The sequence below is a fragment of the Phascolarctos cinereus genome, unplaced genomic scaffold (assembly GCF_003287225.1).
Source record: "Phascolarctos cinereus isolate Bilbo 61053 unplaced genomic scaffold, phaCin_HiC Scaffold_4;HRSCAF=312, whole genome shotgun sequence".
Classification (NCBI taxonomy): Eukaryota; Metazoa; Chordata; class Mammalia; order Diprotodontia; family Phascolarctidae; genus Phascolarctos; species Phascolarctos cinereus.
In genome coordinates this window covers 470,571,384-470,587,379 of record NW_027555847.1, presented here as the reverse complement: position 1 = coordinate 470,587,379, position 15,996 = coordinate 470,571,384, and the positions used below count along the sequence as shown (strand labels likewise).

The following is a 15,996-nucleotide window of genomic DNA, read 5'->3' as shown; positions in this document are numbered from 1 at the left end:
GCTGACTAATTGTCCCTGAGGTCTCCCTCCCATTCAGTCCCTGGGAATTTGCCCAACAACATCAATTAGACACAGGGGCAGAAACCCAGAGAACTGGGCTGTAGATCTAAGTATATAATGATCTGTTCAGCTGAAGCATCGTCATGCTCCCATAAACTATAGGACAAGGAAGCTGCATGCTTGCATGCTTTTAAGTGATAAACTGTCTAATTGTGAACTTCTGACCACATGTATTTATTTTCAAACAATCTTTGCTTTCAATCTAATGGGGGAGGGAGGAACAACATGCAAAAGACTATGTACAAGCCATATATAAGAATTGTAAATAATCAACAGAAGGAAGGCCCTTGAATTCCAAAGACTGGGAAAGATTTCTCAAAGAAGATGCAACTTCAACAGGAACTTGAAAAAAAAAAAACAGAAGACAGAAATGAGAAGGAAGGGCATTCCAGGCCAATGAAAATGCCCAGAGCCTAGAGATGGAGGGTCTTCATGGAACAGCAAGATGTCAGTATTACTGGATTGAAGGGTACATGGGGGGGAGGGTAGAGGAGAGTACTGAAGACTGGGGAATAAGGGGGGTTGCTCAAGGCTTTGAATGCCAGAGGATTTTATATTTGATAATTAAAGTGACAGGGAACCAATGGAGTTTACTGAGCAGGGGAGTTTACGTTGTCAGACCTGTACTTCAGTAAAAATCACTTAAGCAGCTAAATGAGGATGTAATGGAATGAGAAGGGAGTTGTGGCAGGTAGACCTACCAGTAGGCTACTGCAATAGCTTGGGTGTGAGGAGACAAGGGCTTGCACCAGGGGGTTAGCAATATCAGAGGAGAGAAGAGGGTCCTGGCAAACAATTTCAAAAATAAAAGAACATTATTACAATAGTTTTTCTTTGAAAGTCCAAAAATTTTGGTTTATAATGACTTTTTATAAATGCTAAAAAATAAAACAATCAGTGCTATGTATTTAAGAAGTCCATCATCGTTTTAAAATGTTGCCCAGCAAGCTGTAATTGAAAAGAAACTACTTGTTTGCTTTTATCATTTTGCATTATTAATATATTTTCCCTATCACATACAGTAATTGGAAGTCTAATGTTAAAGGTACCATCATCCATTCTGTAAAACTGTCACTTGCACATTTCCAAATTTTTCTTCCTCTTCATTTGTTTGTTTCAAGCTGCAGGCCTTTCAACCTGACCAGATAATGATCTTTCCAACTGCAATAGTGACATCATCTGTTTGTTAATTTCTCTGGCTAAATGTCTCTATATTCATGAAGATAATCAAATCCAGCTACAGGATTAACAGAGAACCTTATTTCTTAAACATGTACCTTGGACAAATGTCTGCCTTTACTTTCCTCCAAATGTTTCCATAATATACGCAATAACTAAAGCAGAATGGAAATTGCTGCATTTCCATTAAAAAAAAAACTTTTCATTTTCTATTTGTAAACTTTGCCAAATTCTTTAGCTACAGGGAAAAAACATTTCCAACTAGATTATTTGCAATAGTCAATATTAAATACCTAAAAACTTGTTCTAAGTTTGGTTTAGCAAAACTTGTTTCATTATTTTGTCTTATGCATATTACATGCATTATTTCACATTTCTGTAGTACAAGTAGGTTGCTTTTCATAGCAAAAGAATATGGGCTCAAAAATAATCCAGGTAAGATTCCCAGCATCTCATTTAGTGGGACAGGTCCAGTGCACAATGTCTTCTTTGCACTATGAGAGGGAAGAGAGTTTCAGCTTCATGTTTTCTACTGTCTCAGCCAGTGGGTAAGTGGGTTGGCTAGATGGTTGATTTAGTGCAAAGCACTATTTAAGCAAACAAGAGTCCTCAAGGTTATGGCACTGGCAGCCCCAGCAATAGAGGGCTTGTGAGCCAGATAGTGGCTTGACTACTGACACATGAATCTGCCTGATGCTCACATCTCATCAGTACTCTCTGCCCTCTGATTGGATCCTATGCCTGGAAGTCAGGATCTTGGGCACCAGGTCCTCTACTGAAAGAGAAGACTCAGTACAGTCTTATTCCCATTTTCCACCAGTGACACTGCTTTTGTACTTTTCAGGAACTCTAATATGCCTTGGCCTTTTTTCAATCTTTATCCTTCTTGACATCTCTGCAACATTTGACACTGTTGATCACTCTCTCTACTCCTGGGAACTTCTCTCATTTCTCTTTTGCTGAAAATAATCTATTTGTGTAATCTATAAAAGTTCTCATATCGGCACTCAAATTTAGGAACAGATTTTTCTAAAAATATTTTAAAGAGTTTCAGTACATTTTTAACCCATATGTTAAAAATATTAAAAAGGTACACATTCTGGTTAGTTTTCAGAAACAACTGACATCGAGGAAGAAGTTTACAAGCCAAATTTCAACAAAAATCTTTACAGAATTAGTGAACAGGACTGAAAAAAAAATAAGTATCATGACTTAGAAAGTGCAGTCAACAATACATTTCTTCTATCTGGATTTATGTATCTTTTTTCAGGGACGACAATTATTAAAAATTAAAGTTCTAAATAAACTGAACTTAGAACTAGATTCAAATTCTTGTAGCACATGTTAAACTAAGATTTTAAAAAACAATGAAAATAATGAAAAATTAAATCACATTCACTAAAAAATATACCATATTATTTGCAGAATATTTCAATTTTAGCTTATTCCTTTTTTCATTTCTTTTTTTGTTCAATTCTCATGGAAATAATAAAGAGATACAGATTAGACAATATGGATTCAGAAATAAATGGATGGTCAGATTCAAAAAGTAGTTGTTAATCATTATGCTAAAATGGCAGTTTTCCAGTGGAATATTCCAGATTTGTACTTGGCCCTGGGCTTTTGCACATTTTTATCACTGACTTGCATAAAAGCATAGATGGTCAACAAATTTGCTGATGACACAAAGCTGGAATAGTTCGCTAAGAGAATGGATGACAGAGTCAGGATCTCGAGAGACTGAAACATTGGTCTGAATTTAATGGGGGAATGAAATTAAACAGGAATAAATATATCTGGGTACAAAAAAAAAACAGCTCTACAAATACAAGTAAGGGTAAACATGAGTAAAGGTGAGGGTAAGGGACAGCAAATCTGGGGGTTTTAATGGATTTCAAGTTCAATATGAGTTAGCAATGTGATGTGGCAACTAATGCACAAGAATTTAGTGATAATCCTGTTTGTCAATAACCTTTGTCAGATCTCACCTGGAGTGCTGGGCTCAGTTCCAGGTTGCATAACTTAATTTAAGAAGGACTCAGAAATCAAATAAAAGAAAGGAACTAATATGGTGAAAGGACTAGAGTTCATGGCACATGAAGGCTAGCTAAACAAAATGGATACGCTTAGAGAAAAGATGATTCAAGACGGAAGGAGAAGAGGGAGAGACACGATCATTGTTTTTAAAGGATTTGAAGGATTGCCAAGTGGAAAAGGGATTAGACTTGTTCTGTTTAGCCACAGAAGGCAGAACTAGGAGCAATAGGCGAAAGCTTCAAAAAGGCCAATTCAAGCTTGATATTAGGAAAAACTTAGCTTTCCACTCCAGCTTCTAGAGATGAGGAGCTTCCCTTCCTTAGAGATCTTTGAGCAGTGCTGGGGATGTTACTAAGTTTTTATAGGAATGCCCGCAGGTGAGGCGAAGGCCCACAAGGTTACATATTGGGAGGTCAAAGGAACCTTAATGGTCATCTAATATAATCTCCTTTTACAGCTGAGAAAACTGAAGTTGAGTGAAATGCCCAAGGTTACAGGATATATAAGTGGCAGAGCCAGAATGAAAACTCAGATCTTCAGATGTCAAATCCAACATTCTCTCCATCTTGTTGCCTTGAATTTACATATGAGAATAGAAGAACAATTAAAGAAGTAGGAGAAGAATCAAGAAAATGTATCATAGAAGCCAAGGAAGAGTTTTTATGTCGTTGTTTTAAAGGAGTACAATCGTAGTGATGAACAAATGAATGCCACGGCAGCGTTATCCTTGTCCTTAAGAAGTTTACAATATACTTCAACAAATATTTATCAAGCCCCACTATGTGCAAAGTATTGTGTTAGACATTGGGATACAGAGATGCAAATGAAACAGTCCCTCACAAGCAAAAATAAAAAGTACACAAATAAGTAGAATATAAAGACAACTGAGGAGGGTATCAGAGAAAGTTTCACTGGCACCTGACTTGATAAGCCCTGATTTCAGGCAAGGATTGTGAAATGTGGAAATGCTGAAGGAACACATTCCAGGCATTTTCAGGGAAAAGCTAGTAGTTCACTTTGCAGAATGCAGGGTTTGTGAAAGAAGACAGGAAAGGCAGTTACATGCCAAGTCATGGAAGGTTTTAACGCCAGACTAAGAAGTTTGTATTCTATCCTCTAAGTCAGTGGTCTCCAAACTTTTAGGATTGTATATCCCTAACTATAAGAATTTGTAGAGGATGCTTTCCCCACATATAAATATTTACTTATTATACTTGCCATATTCATGTGTGGTCTGATGGGAAAGGTTGTTCAGGACCCTCTTACTTTGGTCCCAAAATATAGAAGGCACATTTTTTTGTTTAAGGATTTGCAGGGATCCTTTGCAATAAGTATGGGAAGCCCACACAAACTGCAAATTACCCATCTAGGCACAGAAACACAGTACTTTGGAGTTGGCAGGGCCTGTAGTACCCATATAGTCCAACCACCACCAGAAAGGAATGGTTGTCCAGCTTCTTCCTGAAGACTTCCCCAGAGGGATTCCACCACTTCTGAAGGCAGGTCATTAAACTTTTGGACAGTCCTGCTGGGAAGAACCTTAAACCTTAAAATGGCATCTCACAACTTCTACCTATTGCTTCAGGTTCTGACTTGTTGGGCTAAAAAGAATAAGTGCAATTTCTTCTCCATATGGAAGCCTTTCCCATCCTTGAACTCAGCTATCATTTCTTACCCTACCTTCTAGTTATCTTTTCTCCAGGTTAAATATACCCAGTTCCTTCAACCTATTCTCAAATGTCATGAATTCAAATCCCTTCACCACACTTGTTTCCCTCCTCAGGACACTCTGTGTTCTTAAATTGTAGGATCCACAACCAAACACAATATACAATAAGTGAAGTGTGACCAAAGGAATTGTCACTTCCCTTTTCCTAGAAGGTATGAATGACCCTCCTAATGCAACCCAAAATTAAGATTAAGGATACATAAATCAATCAATCTGAAAACCACTCGCAGAGAGAGGATATCTGAATCCATGACAGTAGAAGGTGGCACAGAGGGAAAAGAAGGCCCAAAAGAGAGCCCTGATACACAAGGGGATGGAACACAGATGAGTAGCTTACAAAGAGCACTAAGAAGGAGCAGCAAGACTGATAGGAAGAGAACCAGGAAAGTACAATGTCACAAAAAACCCAGAGAAAAGAGTACTCAGGAGGAAAGAATGGTTAATAGTACCAAATGCTGCAGAGAAAGATCAAGAAAGATGAGGACTGAATATGGCAATTAAGAGAGCATTTCATGGGGAAAGGGAGTGTTTCTTAACTTTGGAGAGAATAGTTTCAGTTGAGTGATGAAGTCAGGAACCAAACTGCAAAGAGTTAAGAAGTGAGAAGAGGAATTTCAGGCAATAAATGTATATAGCTTTTTCATGCAGTTTGGCTGTTAACAGTAAAAGAGATAGAAGAAAATAGCTTCCCACTTTTGCATCATCTGCAAAACTTGAAAAGCATGTCACCTAAGCTCATATTCAACTGATAAAAATGATAAATAACTAAAGTCCAAAGCACAAATCTCTGGGAAGCTCTTTTAAAGATCTCTCTCAAAGCTGACATCAAACTGAATTTGGATCCAATCATTCAAGGAGTCATTAAATCATCAAAGTATCTCTTCATCACTTTCACCAGAAAAACATCATAGACTTGATTAAATGCTTGGGTTAGAACTACAACATCTATCTCCTTTTCCATGGATTCCGTCCATTAAATAGATTTTCATAGCAACCCAGGGACTCTTATTAAGTCTCTAAGAACTACTTACTCATAGCAGGAGAGTTAGCTCAGGTTTTCTAGATCACCTCAGGAGTAAGAGTGAAGCTTTCCCACCAGCCATTTGGACCCAATTTCAAAGGAATCATGCTATATTTCCACAGCCCCTTGTCTTATTGATTCATATTAAATGAATCAATCTGTACACAATATACTGCTAAACATAGTGAGGTGTGGAGTGGGTATAAAAATGAATGGTCCTGTCCTCTAGGAACTTAAAAATCCACTATTTTTATCTAAACAATTCCTTCTCTTTATATTTTCTCTCCCCCCCAAAAAAAGCCTAAACCTAAGTACTACTTTATTCTCCACTGTACATTTTCACGTGTAGTCATCGGTACCTTCTCTCTTTCCATCACAACCCCCCTATATTGCAAAAACCTGAAAAGACTTTAAGAAGTATGCTGCTATAAAACAATATAATGTTCCAAATACCAAACAAATTCCAGACATCAAAGAAACAAATGTGCAAATCAGTAGGCAGCACAAAATTGAGGCCTACAAAACTGGACTGAGATTGGAATAAAAAGATACATTTATGATATAAAAAACCAGGTAGCTGGGACTAACCCTATGATATCAGCTTTAAAAAATAGCTAATTCATCTTTGCCACTACCTTAATTGCTTTACTAGGTAACTCAGTTCAAAAAGAAACAAAATAATCTATCTGAAAATTACATTCATTTTCTAACAACCAGAACTTTCAGAAAGAAGTTGAAACCACACAGGAAGAATAATAGAACAGCATCTTAGATCTGCTTCTCCAGACCAACATAGGATGCTTAGTCATCTTAAGATAGGATCAAGTATACCCTGAGTGTCAGAATACTTCTATTTGCCATCTATTAAGTAGTTTAATGGAATAGTGGATTTAGTCCCAGACTTGGCATCAGGAAGATATGAGTTTGAATCTTTAAGACATTTGCTAGTTGTGTGACTCTGGGCAATGATTTAACTTCTCTGTCCTTCAGTTTCCAAATCTGTAAAATAAAGAATGAGACCCAATAGCCTCCAATTTCTCATCCAGCTCTAAATCTGTAACTCTGTATTTTTTGGATTAGATTATTCCACAATCCTGACGTTACTAAGCACCACCAGAGTTAGTTAGACCTACTTTCACCTGTGCTAAATGCGACATGACAGTCCAATTCCTTGTAGCAGAAAAATTTGTGAGCTTCTTTTAGTCCATTCATTTGATGAAGAGTTTTGAAAAGGACTAGCCAGAAATACAGAAAATCATCTATAAATATAAAGTTAAATTAGATGAGGGCAGAACTAAAGAAATGGAAAGAAACTTGTCATTAATTTTGATGAAAACATAAGAATGTTATTTGTTTAAATTACAGATTATAGATTTATAGCTTGAAAGTCATTTAAGTTCAATTTCCTCATTTTATAGATGACTAAGCGGAGGTAGAGAAAGGTTAAGAAACTTGCCCAAGGCCACAGATATAAGGGAGTGAAAGAGCTGGTACTTGAATCCAAATGCTCTGATAACAAATCTAGGGCTTCTCTACTTTACCACACTGCCTCTGTTGTTTAGTCATTTAGTTGTGTTGTGTCCAACTCTTCATGACCACATTTGGGGTTTTCTTGACAAAGTTAGTGGTGGTTTGCCATTTCCTTCTCCAGTTTATTTTACAGATGAGGAAACTGAGGCAAACAGGGTTAAGTGACTTGCCCAGGGTCACACAGCTAGAAAGTGTCTGAGGCTGGATTTGAACTCGGGAAGATTAATCTTCCTGACTCTAAGCCCAGCACTCTATACATTGTGCTACCTAGCTGCCCCACCTGTTAGTTTAGTCTTCCAAATAAACACTCCTAGAAAGTCTATTACTTGAGTATCTAATTTTGACACGTAGTTATTCATTAGCCCTCAGTCCTGAATTCTAAAAATCACACAAGCACCAGGAACAGCAGTGTGGGTTTCTAAAGTTTTGAGTAAATGTCTTATGTATTAAATGATACACAGGAGAGAACCTTAAAAAGTAAAGGTCCTAAACAACCCCATCTACGATCAATAATCTTATTCCAACTATCAGCTAAAAACAGCAGTTAATGGAAAACAATATTTTATAAGGTACACACAAATTGTGCTTTATGATTTCTGAATCATTTGATCTTCACATTCCATCCAGCCATCCTCCAGGAAACCAGAGCCTAGCTAGGCACCTTGCCTTCTGACCTACGGCTGTACTCTTCCCTGCACCTGAAGAGCAATGCTATGTAGCAAACTTTCAGACCAGAATTCCCTTTTCTCCCATTCCCAAAACCAAGTTAATCCACTCAGTTTAGGAACTGTCTTGGAGCTGACTTGTCCTGATTGGAGGATGATTGCAAACTCAACAAACTCTATCTAGCTACCCCAGACATGCTTCATATGTCATTCATCTATCCATCGGAAAACCAGGCCTTCCACATCTGCCCTCCTATCACACATCAGCAACATTTCCTAGATAGGTGGCACAGTAGGTAGTTTGATGGATCTGGCATCAGGCAGATCTGAGTTCAAAATCCAATCTGGGACATTTACTAGCTGTGGGATCCTAAGCAAAGCACTTAAGCTCTGCGTGCCTAAGTTTCCTCAACTACAAAATAGGGATAATAATAATGCCTACCTCCCAGGGTTAATGTGAGACTCAAATGACATATTTGTAAAGCACTTAGCACCTTGCTGTATATATTGTATCTCCCCACTAAAATGTAAGCTTTTTAAGTGCAGTGTCTCTAGTTTGTATCCCTATTATGTAACACACAAGAGACACTTAGTTTTCATTCAGTCATGTGAGGTGGGTACAAAACAAGGCTATTCCCATGTTTATTTTTAATAAATAAACTGAGGCCTAAAGAAATTAAGTGACTTGCCCAAGATCATACAGCTAGTAAGTAGTAGAACTAAGACTAGTACCTAGGCCTTCCATATGTCCAATGGTCTTTCCACTATATCAAACTACTTCTCTTTATATATCTATGCAGATATATCCTTTAAAAAAAAAAGACAACTCATTATGAAACATAAATAAATAAAACTCATTTACAGAAATTCTAAATACCTAATGACTAATTTACTAACAATAATTAGGTGAACTCTTTGACAGTTAAGAAATATCAGTTTCTTTTGTATTTACTCTCCTAGTGGCCTAGTCCCACACACAGCAGGTATTCTACATAGCTCATCTTCAGTTGTCAAATGTACCATGGAATAATCAAAAGACTCACCAATTTAAGAAGTTATCCTAATAAAATTTATTTTGCATGACTATACATATTTGTAATGGGCTTTGTTTTTCTTGGGGGGGGGATTGGAACTAAAATTGGAATAAAATTGAATTAAAAAAAAGTTCCCCTAATCAAACTGCTAAGATTATTAGGTAAGAACATTTGGTCAGAGGCAACTGAAGAGAATCTATTCATGGAACATTAGCATGCACACTCATAACATCATAAAGGATTTCAGAGCCTAGAGCTGCTTCCTGCTGATTGGCTGAGGACCAGCCATCTAGGCTGTGAGACCCAGCTCAGGCTTTTCCACCTTTCACCTGGCACCTCCTTTAGGAGTGCAACCAGCCTTAGCAGGTATAGCAAAATACGGGCTGTAATAGATGAATCCTTGCACAAGACCTGAGACAGGAGATCATGGGCAATGTTGCTGAACCATAACTCCCTGGGGATTTTACAGCATCTTGTTCTCCTCGGAGAAAGGAAAATCAATCAATCTATCTATAATTTCTGCACAATGTCACACATGGAGAGCAAAACCAGTGAGTTACTTCAACAAGGAAGGAAGGGATCTGTTTGCTCAATAATGCCCAAAATAAGTTTATCCTCTAGGAGTCTAAACAACTGCATGGCAACAGTCTTGAGAAGACTGTATAGGAGGGCACAGTGGGAAAGATATTAATCAGAATTCATGGGGTTTTGCTTTTAAAGCAACCTCAAGTTCAGCTCCCTTCTAAAAGAAGCAGAAGGGTCCAACCAAGTGTTTTATGTGTGTTCCTATGCATTTTCGGGGTGGGGGGAACAGGGACCAAAAGTTGTTTCATTCTTAAAACCCACAGTTTTCAGAAAGCCTGTGTAGGAGTTAGAGATTCTGTTACCACACGTAGAAAACAGACATAAACTATACCTAAGCTTTATTTTGGTGATTTTCCTGGATTAAGTCCAAGTGAGAGTAAACAAGTCAAAGAGAGAAACTGACCCTTTGGGATCAGGTTTCTCAAGATCAATCAGCCCTAGGCCACAAGAAGCAGTTTGCGACACAATGGATAGAAAGCAGGGCCTGGAGTCAGAAAGATCTAAGTTCAAATCTGATCTCATCATTTATTAGCTGTGTGAGCCTCAGCAAGTCACTTAATTGCAATTTGCCTCTAGTTTTCTCAAGTTATTATGAGAATCAAATGAGACGATATATCTGTAAAGTATTGAACACTATGCCTGGCACATAGTGGGCACTCAATAAATGCTTCTTCTCTCTTCCCTTAGGTAGAAATGGAGAAAGGGGTGGGAGAGAGTTAGGTCTTAGATCGCACAGAACATTTTAAATTAGTTCCTTAAAACATGATCTATTAGGCAAAATAATATTATAGGGAGAGGGGAGACTCATTCCCATGGTAAAGACATTAAAAAATGAATGTTGGCCAAAATGACAATATAGAGGTTTTGAATGTTATGGCAGAATTGGTTAATGTTATATTAACAATATTGGGAAACATGGCAAAACAAAGCAATGTTATGAAACAAATGCCTGTGAGGCTTGAAATTAAAGAAACTGGAGAATTATACAAATGGAAGAATGTAATGCAGTTTCAAAAACTAAACATACAATATAGCATAGTAGAAAAAGCAATAGATTTGGCATCAGAAGACTCATGTTAAAATCCCAGCTCAATTACCAATAACTTGTGTCATGATTCGACAACCACAAGTTCTCTGGGCCTCAGATTCTTCATCTTTAAAATAAGGAGCTTAAGATTAGGTGATAGAAGATACCTTTCAGCACTTAATCATGACCTTGAGTCAGGTCAACAAGTATTTTTTAAGCACTAACTATGGTAAGCACTGGAAATACAAAGAAAGGCAAAAACAACCTGTCTTCAAAGAACTCATATTCCAATGGGAGAGACAACATTTAAATAACTATGTACAAACAATCTTCTAGAATTAAAAGAAACCAGGAAAGGTTCTAATATAAAAGGTAGGGTTTTAGCTGAGATTTGAAGGAAGCCAGGAGGCAGAAAAGAGGTGGGAGAAATTTCAGGCGTTGCAGACAGCTAATAAAATGCAGTCAAGAGATGGAGTGTCTTGTACAAAGAACAGCAAGGAGGCCAGTGCCACATATAAATCATAGATCTTGAACTACAAGACTTTCGATGCCTTGAAGTCCACAATGTCTCATTTTAAGATGATAAAACTGAGGCCCAAAGCAATTAAATGATTTGCCAAAAGTCACATTTGGAATAAGTGGCGGAGCTAGAATTTCAACCGAGGTCTTTTAATTGCAAATCCAGTGCTTCGTACAATGCACCATGACACTTCTATGATGAACACATCTTTTGTGTAAAGTGAGGTATATCTATAGCAACATACAAGTTCTGGTCATGATTTTTTGTTGTTCAGTCAAGTCTGACTCTTCATGACCCCATTTAGGGTCTGCTTGGCAAAGATACTGGAGCAATTTGTCATTTCCATCTCCAGCTCATTTTATAGATGAGGAAACTGAGGTAAAAGAGGTTAAGTGACTTGCCAAGTATCACACAGCTAGTAAATGTCTGAGGCCAAATTTGAATTCAAGGAGTCTTCCTGACTTCAGGTCCTACACTCTATCCACTGTGCCACCTAGCTGCCATGATTATACTTCCTTTAAAAATATCCCCATGATTCTGTTACAATGGAACTCTATCTTCTGGTTCATAAAATGTCTTTAATAGTATATGTAATCAAATATTAATAAAGACTAAGTGACATTCCAAAATGCCAGAAAAATGTAAAGAATACATTCATTTAAGGTTTTAATATCCCTTGAAATCCTGTTGGGTCTACTAAAATTTTTAGCTTCATCATATTTGCAAAAGCCACTAAACATTGTGTGTAGAAACATTTTCTTCCCTATTGAAGCTTACTGCTAAACTGGACACCTAGAATGCTGAATGCTAACAATTGCTAAATATATAAGGTAAAAAAACTTCATCCTTATATTTGTCCATCTGATGTCTAATGTAACAACAGATTCCAATCTCCCAAAATAGGTACCCAATTAACTGGATAGTGATTTATACATTTTTTTTAAACCAGGCAAAACTTTTTTTTACTATTTTGTCTAATATGACAATATGTAGTTTTCAAAGCACTTCACATAATTGTCATTTAAATCTCAATACTGTTAGGTGGCATGATAAATGTTATCTACATTTAACAAATGAAGAAACTGAATTAGAAAAGTGACTTACTTGCCTATAGACATACAGCTAGTAAAGGTCAGAGGCAGGACTCAAATCCTGGTAATCCTCACTTCAAATTCGGAATTCTATCCCTATCTTAACTGAATCAGTCTGATATTTATCTCTTTCCTAAGATGAATACTAAATCTTAGTATCTAAAATTCTTCAAGGATTTTGTTGCACCATGTTTATCTCATTTATTCATACTTATCAATAAAAGTGATTGTTACACTGTTCAATCCATAAATATCCCCTACCCCCCAAAATAAATCAGTCAAGAAAAGTTAACTGTTCACTTTAATTTGCTGGAACACATCCAATAGGCATTTAGTTCAGTCATTCCTTTCATTCAGTTTTCTTCCTAAGATCCAAAGGAAGTATAAAAAATTGAGAACCACTTAAATAGAAGAAACAGATTAAAAACATCTGTTCTTTCCACTAGAGGAGTGTACTAAAGTGGGGGGAGGGAAAAAGGAAGCCAGAAAGGGAAAAGGAAAGAGGGCAAAGTGGAAAGCTGACCCTTACTTTATGCCATTTTCTGCAAATCATTTCATAATCCCAAGAAAAAAACCAAATGCATTTCAGCAATATTTAAAATAAAAATACAACACATGTTTTTGGAGAGCTAAGTTAAACTAAAGACACTTTTTTTTCAAAAATGTATACCTCATTAACAATTTCGTTGTTCTTTTGTTTTATTCTAAGGATTGCTTTTCATCAAAACTGGTGTTTAAAGAGGAATTTTACTAAATCCCTCTGCTTTCAGTCCATTTTCAACTATCACTAAAACTGTTAATACATTACCTTTTCTTCAACACAAAAAGACAATAAAAGCTCCTAATTCATTCAATCAATACCAGTCTCACCCCTCAAAGTTTCTCAAAATTCCCAGCCTTTTCCTGTAAATGAGGCAAGAGATGGACAGGGGCTTAATCTATTCCCCCCCCCTCCGTCTTTTACCAGAAAAGTTGGGTCACCAAATTCTGCCTATTTTTGGATACACCTGTGCCGCAGCAATAGGATCAGAAAGTTGGTTAGCAGCTCAACCTAATCCATAACTAGGTTCCATATCTGAAAAATGAGGGTGATCAGATGGCCTCTATGGCGCCTTCCAGTACAGTCACGTCAGTAAGTATTAAGCTCCAACTAAAGCGCCCGGGATACAAAGAAAGGCAAAGAACAGCCCCTGCCCTTAAGAAGTTCACAATCTAATGGGGGGTGGTGAGAGAGAGTGAGAGAGAGAGAGAGAGAGAGAGAGAGAGAGAGAGAGAGAGAGAGAGAGAGAGAGAGAGAGAGAGGGAGGGAGAGGGAGAGAAGGAGAGAGAGAGAGAGAGAGACAGACAGACAGACAGACAGACAGACAGACAAGCAAACAACTACTTACAAACTAGACCTCCTATAATCCTGGCTAGGAACTCTGGACACACTGCATCGCACCTGCGGCCCCCACTCCGAGGCCCAGGTGAAGCGACCCGCCCGCAGCCCTCCATTATTTGGGTCTCCCCCCCCCACCGCACCCAAGAGGCAAAGCTCGCAGAATCACCACTGGCCCAAAAGAGTTCCTCCCTTCCCCCTCTCACTAGGTCTCCAGTTTGCCATCACTGACTGTCTAGCGGAGTCCCAGGAATAAAGGGGGGAAGGTAATAGGGGGGAGGACAAGTAGGAGGAGGAAGAGGAGAAAGAGACCAAAGGCTACTCCTGCGCCCTTGGCCATCAGAGGCCGCAGCCCGCACCTGGAGGGGTGGGGGTGGGAACTACCTCCTCCCCCTCTCCCTCCCGCTCCTCCTCCAGCACGGGCAGACAGGGGCGGGGCCGGGGGACCAGAGGCGAGCCCCATCCAGGCCGCCTCCCGCAGCTCTCCCCGCCCCCTCCCGGGGGAAGCACTGACCTCTGCGGGATCCTGGGCTGCTGCTGCTGCTGCTGCTACCGCTGCCACCGCCCGCGCTGCTGCTGCTGCCCGGGCTGCTGCTGCTGTGGCCGCCGCCGCCGCCGCCGCCGCCGCCGCCTTTCGCGTTCTTCCGCGGGGCCATGGCGCGCGCTGCCCGAGGTTGCAGGGGGTAGAACTTCAGGAGCTACTGGGCGCAGACCAGGTAAGGAGCAGGGAGCAGGCAGGTGGCAGAGAATGGGAAGGGGCTGCGGCTGCTGCGGCTGCTGCGGGTGCTGCGGCTGCTTGGCTACCTGGCCCCGCCCGCGACCACAGACAGGGTTTCCTTCCCTCCCCGCGTCCTGACTGCGCGCGCGCCCACCCGCTCGCGTGGAGAAATTCGGGCTCAGTCCCAGGGAGTGCGCGCGCCGGCGTGCAGGAACCCAGCTGTCCCGCCCCCTCACATTCCCCGCCCCTGGTCCTGCCCACATAGAGGAGGTGAGTGACGGCACTTTCCAACCAATCAAAAGGGAAGTTCTCCACGAAGGGCATAACCGACTTTCTTCTCCCGAATTCTAGCTGTGCTGCTGCCACGCGCTTCTGCAGTTTTTCGCCAGCTTTTTGGAACGTGGCAAATGGGGCTCTCGCGAGCGTTTGAAGGGCCGGGTCTGTAGGAATGGGGGGGGTGAGGGTGGAAGGCGGAGCGCTTGGAAGGGAAGGGGAGAGCTGAAGGAGGGAAGAGGAGGAGACACGTGCCTGACCTCGGAGGTGATGTTTGTGCAGCCCCTCAATCTGCTCCGGACAGGGATTGGTGCTGGAAGCACTATTTCAGCCTCTTTCACTCACATGATTAAAAAAGCATAGTTCTGCTTCTTGCCAGCGGGGATGGATGAATTGATGGATATATGGAGGGGTCGATGAGGGGCGGGGGGAGGGGAGGAGGAGGGACTCTGCAGTGTTTGCTTTTTTTTTTTTTTCCCCTAATGAGAGAATGTGGTCTGGGTTATAGTCGGAGGCATTGCAATGTTTAAATAAGCCTGAGTTTGTGAGATTTCCCCTGGGGAACCATTGCATTTTAAGACTGGAACTGAAGGAAGCCCATAATTGTTTTGTTCTACCCAGAATTTCTAAATAGCCCTAAATTTCTGAGAGCTTTCTATGATGCATAGCTTTCCAGCACAGTGATGATAAGATACAATACTTGGCCTCAGCTTTTAAATGTAAATACATTCCAAGGTCCTTTCCCTACACCTGATAACTGTTGAAAACCTTGCCTTAGTTCTAGGATTTGAGATCTACTTTTCTTATTAGAACCACAGTTATGTGTTGATGTGTGTTCAGCCTTTCATATTTTCATTCCCAACTGTATAATTTTGAGTGTCTCACTTTGAAGAAACAAAATTACCCATTCAAAAGTTTGATTAGTTTGATGTGCAAAGCCTCATGTAGATGGTGAGGGAGATACAAAGTTTAGATATGATAGCCCTTACCTCTATGAAACTTTTTATAAAAATCCAGTAGGAAGATAAGATAATAAACTGACCACTATTTATTAAGCACCTACTGTGTTCCAGACACTGCTGGGCACTAGAGATACAAAGACCACTTTCTAGTCATTTACTCACCATGCTGCCTCTGCTTTAACCACCA

At 39.7% G+C, this 15,996-nt stretch overlaps 1 protein-coding gene, 1 long non-coding RNA gene and 1 pseudogene across 4 annotated transcripts in view; 1 reads left to right on the top strand and 2 right to left on the bottom strand.

Moving 5' to 3' along the window:
* Positions 1-14,796, bottom strand: part of ASPH (aspartate beta-hydroxylase) — a 257,979-nt gene extending 243,183 nt beyond the window's left edge. For 2 of the 3 annotated variants that reach the window (XM_078153392.1, XM_078153393.1), the window contains exon 1: positions 14,371-14,790. In XM_078153392.1, coding sequence (XP_078009518.1) covers positions 14,371-14,512 — 142 coding nt within the window. In that variant the 5' untranslated portion in view covers positions 14,513-14,790. Of the gene's footprint in view, positions 1-14,370 lie in introns of all 3 variants that reach the window. The other variant, XM_021002113.2, reaches the window with a different exon arrangement.
* Positions 1,112-13,972, bottom strand: LOC110219030 (serine/threonine/tyrosine-interacting protein pseudogene; annotated as a pseudogene).
* The window catches only part of LOC110219029 (uncharacterized), a 29,049-nt gene continuing 27,544 nt past the window's right edge, over positions 14,492-15,996 (top strand). The window contains exon 1 of the long non-coding RNA XR_002327491.2: positions 14,492-14,572. This is a non-coding gene — a long non-coding RNA (uncharacterized LOC110219029). The remainder of the gene's footprint in view (positions 14,573-15,996) is intronic.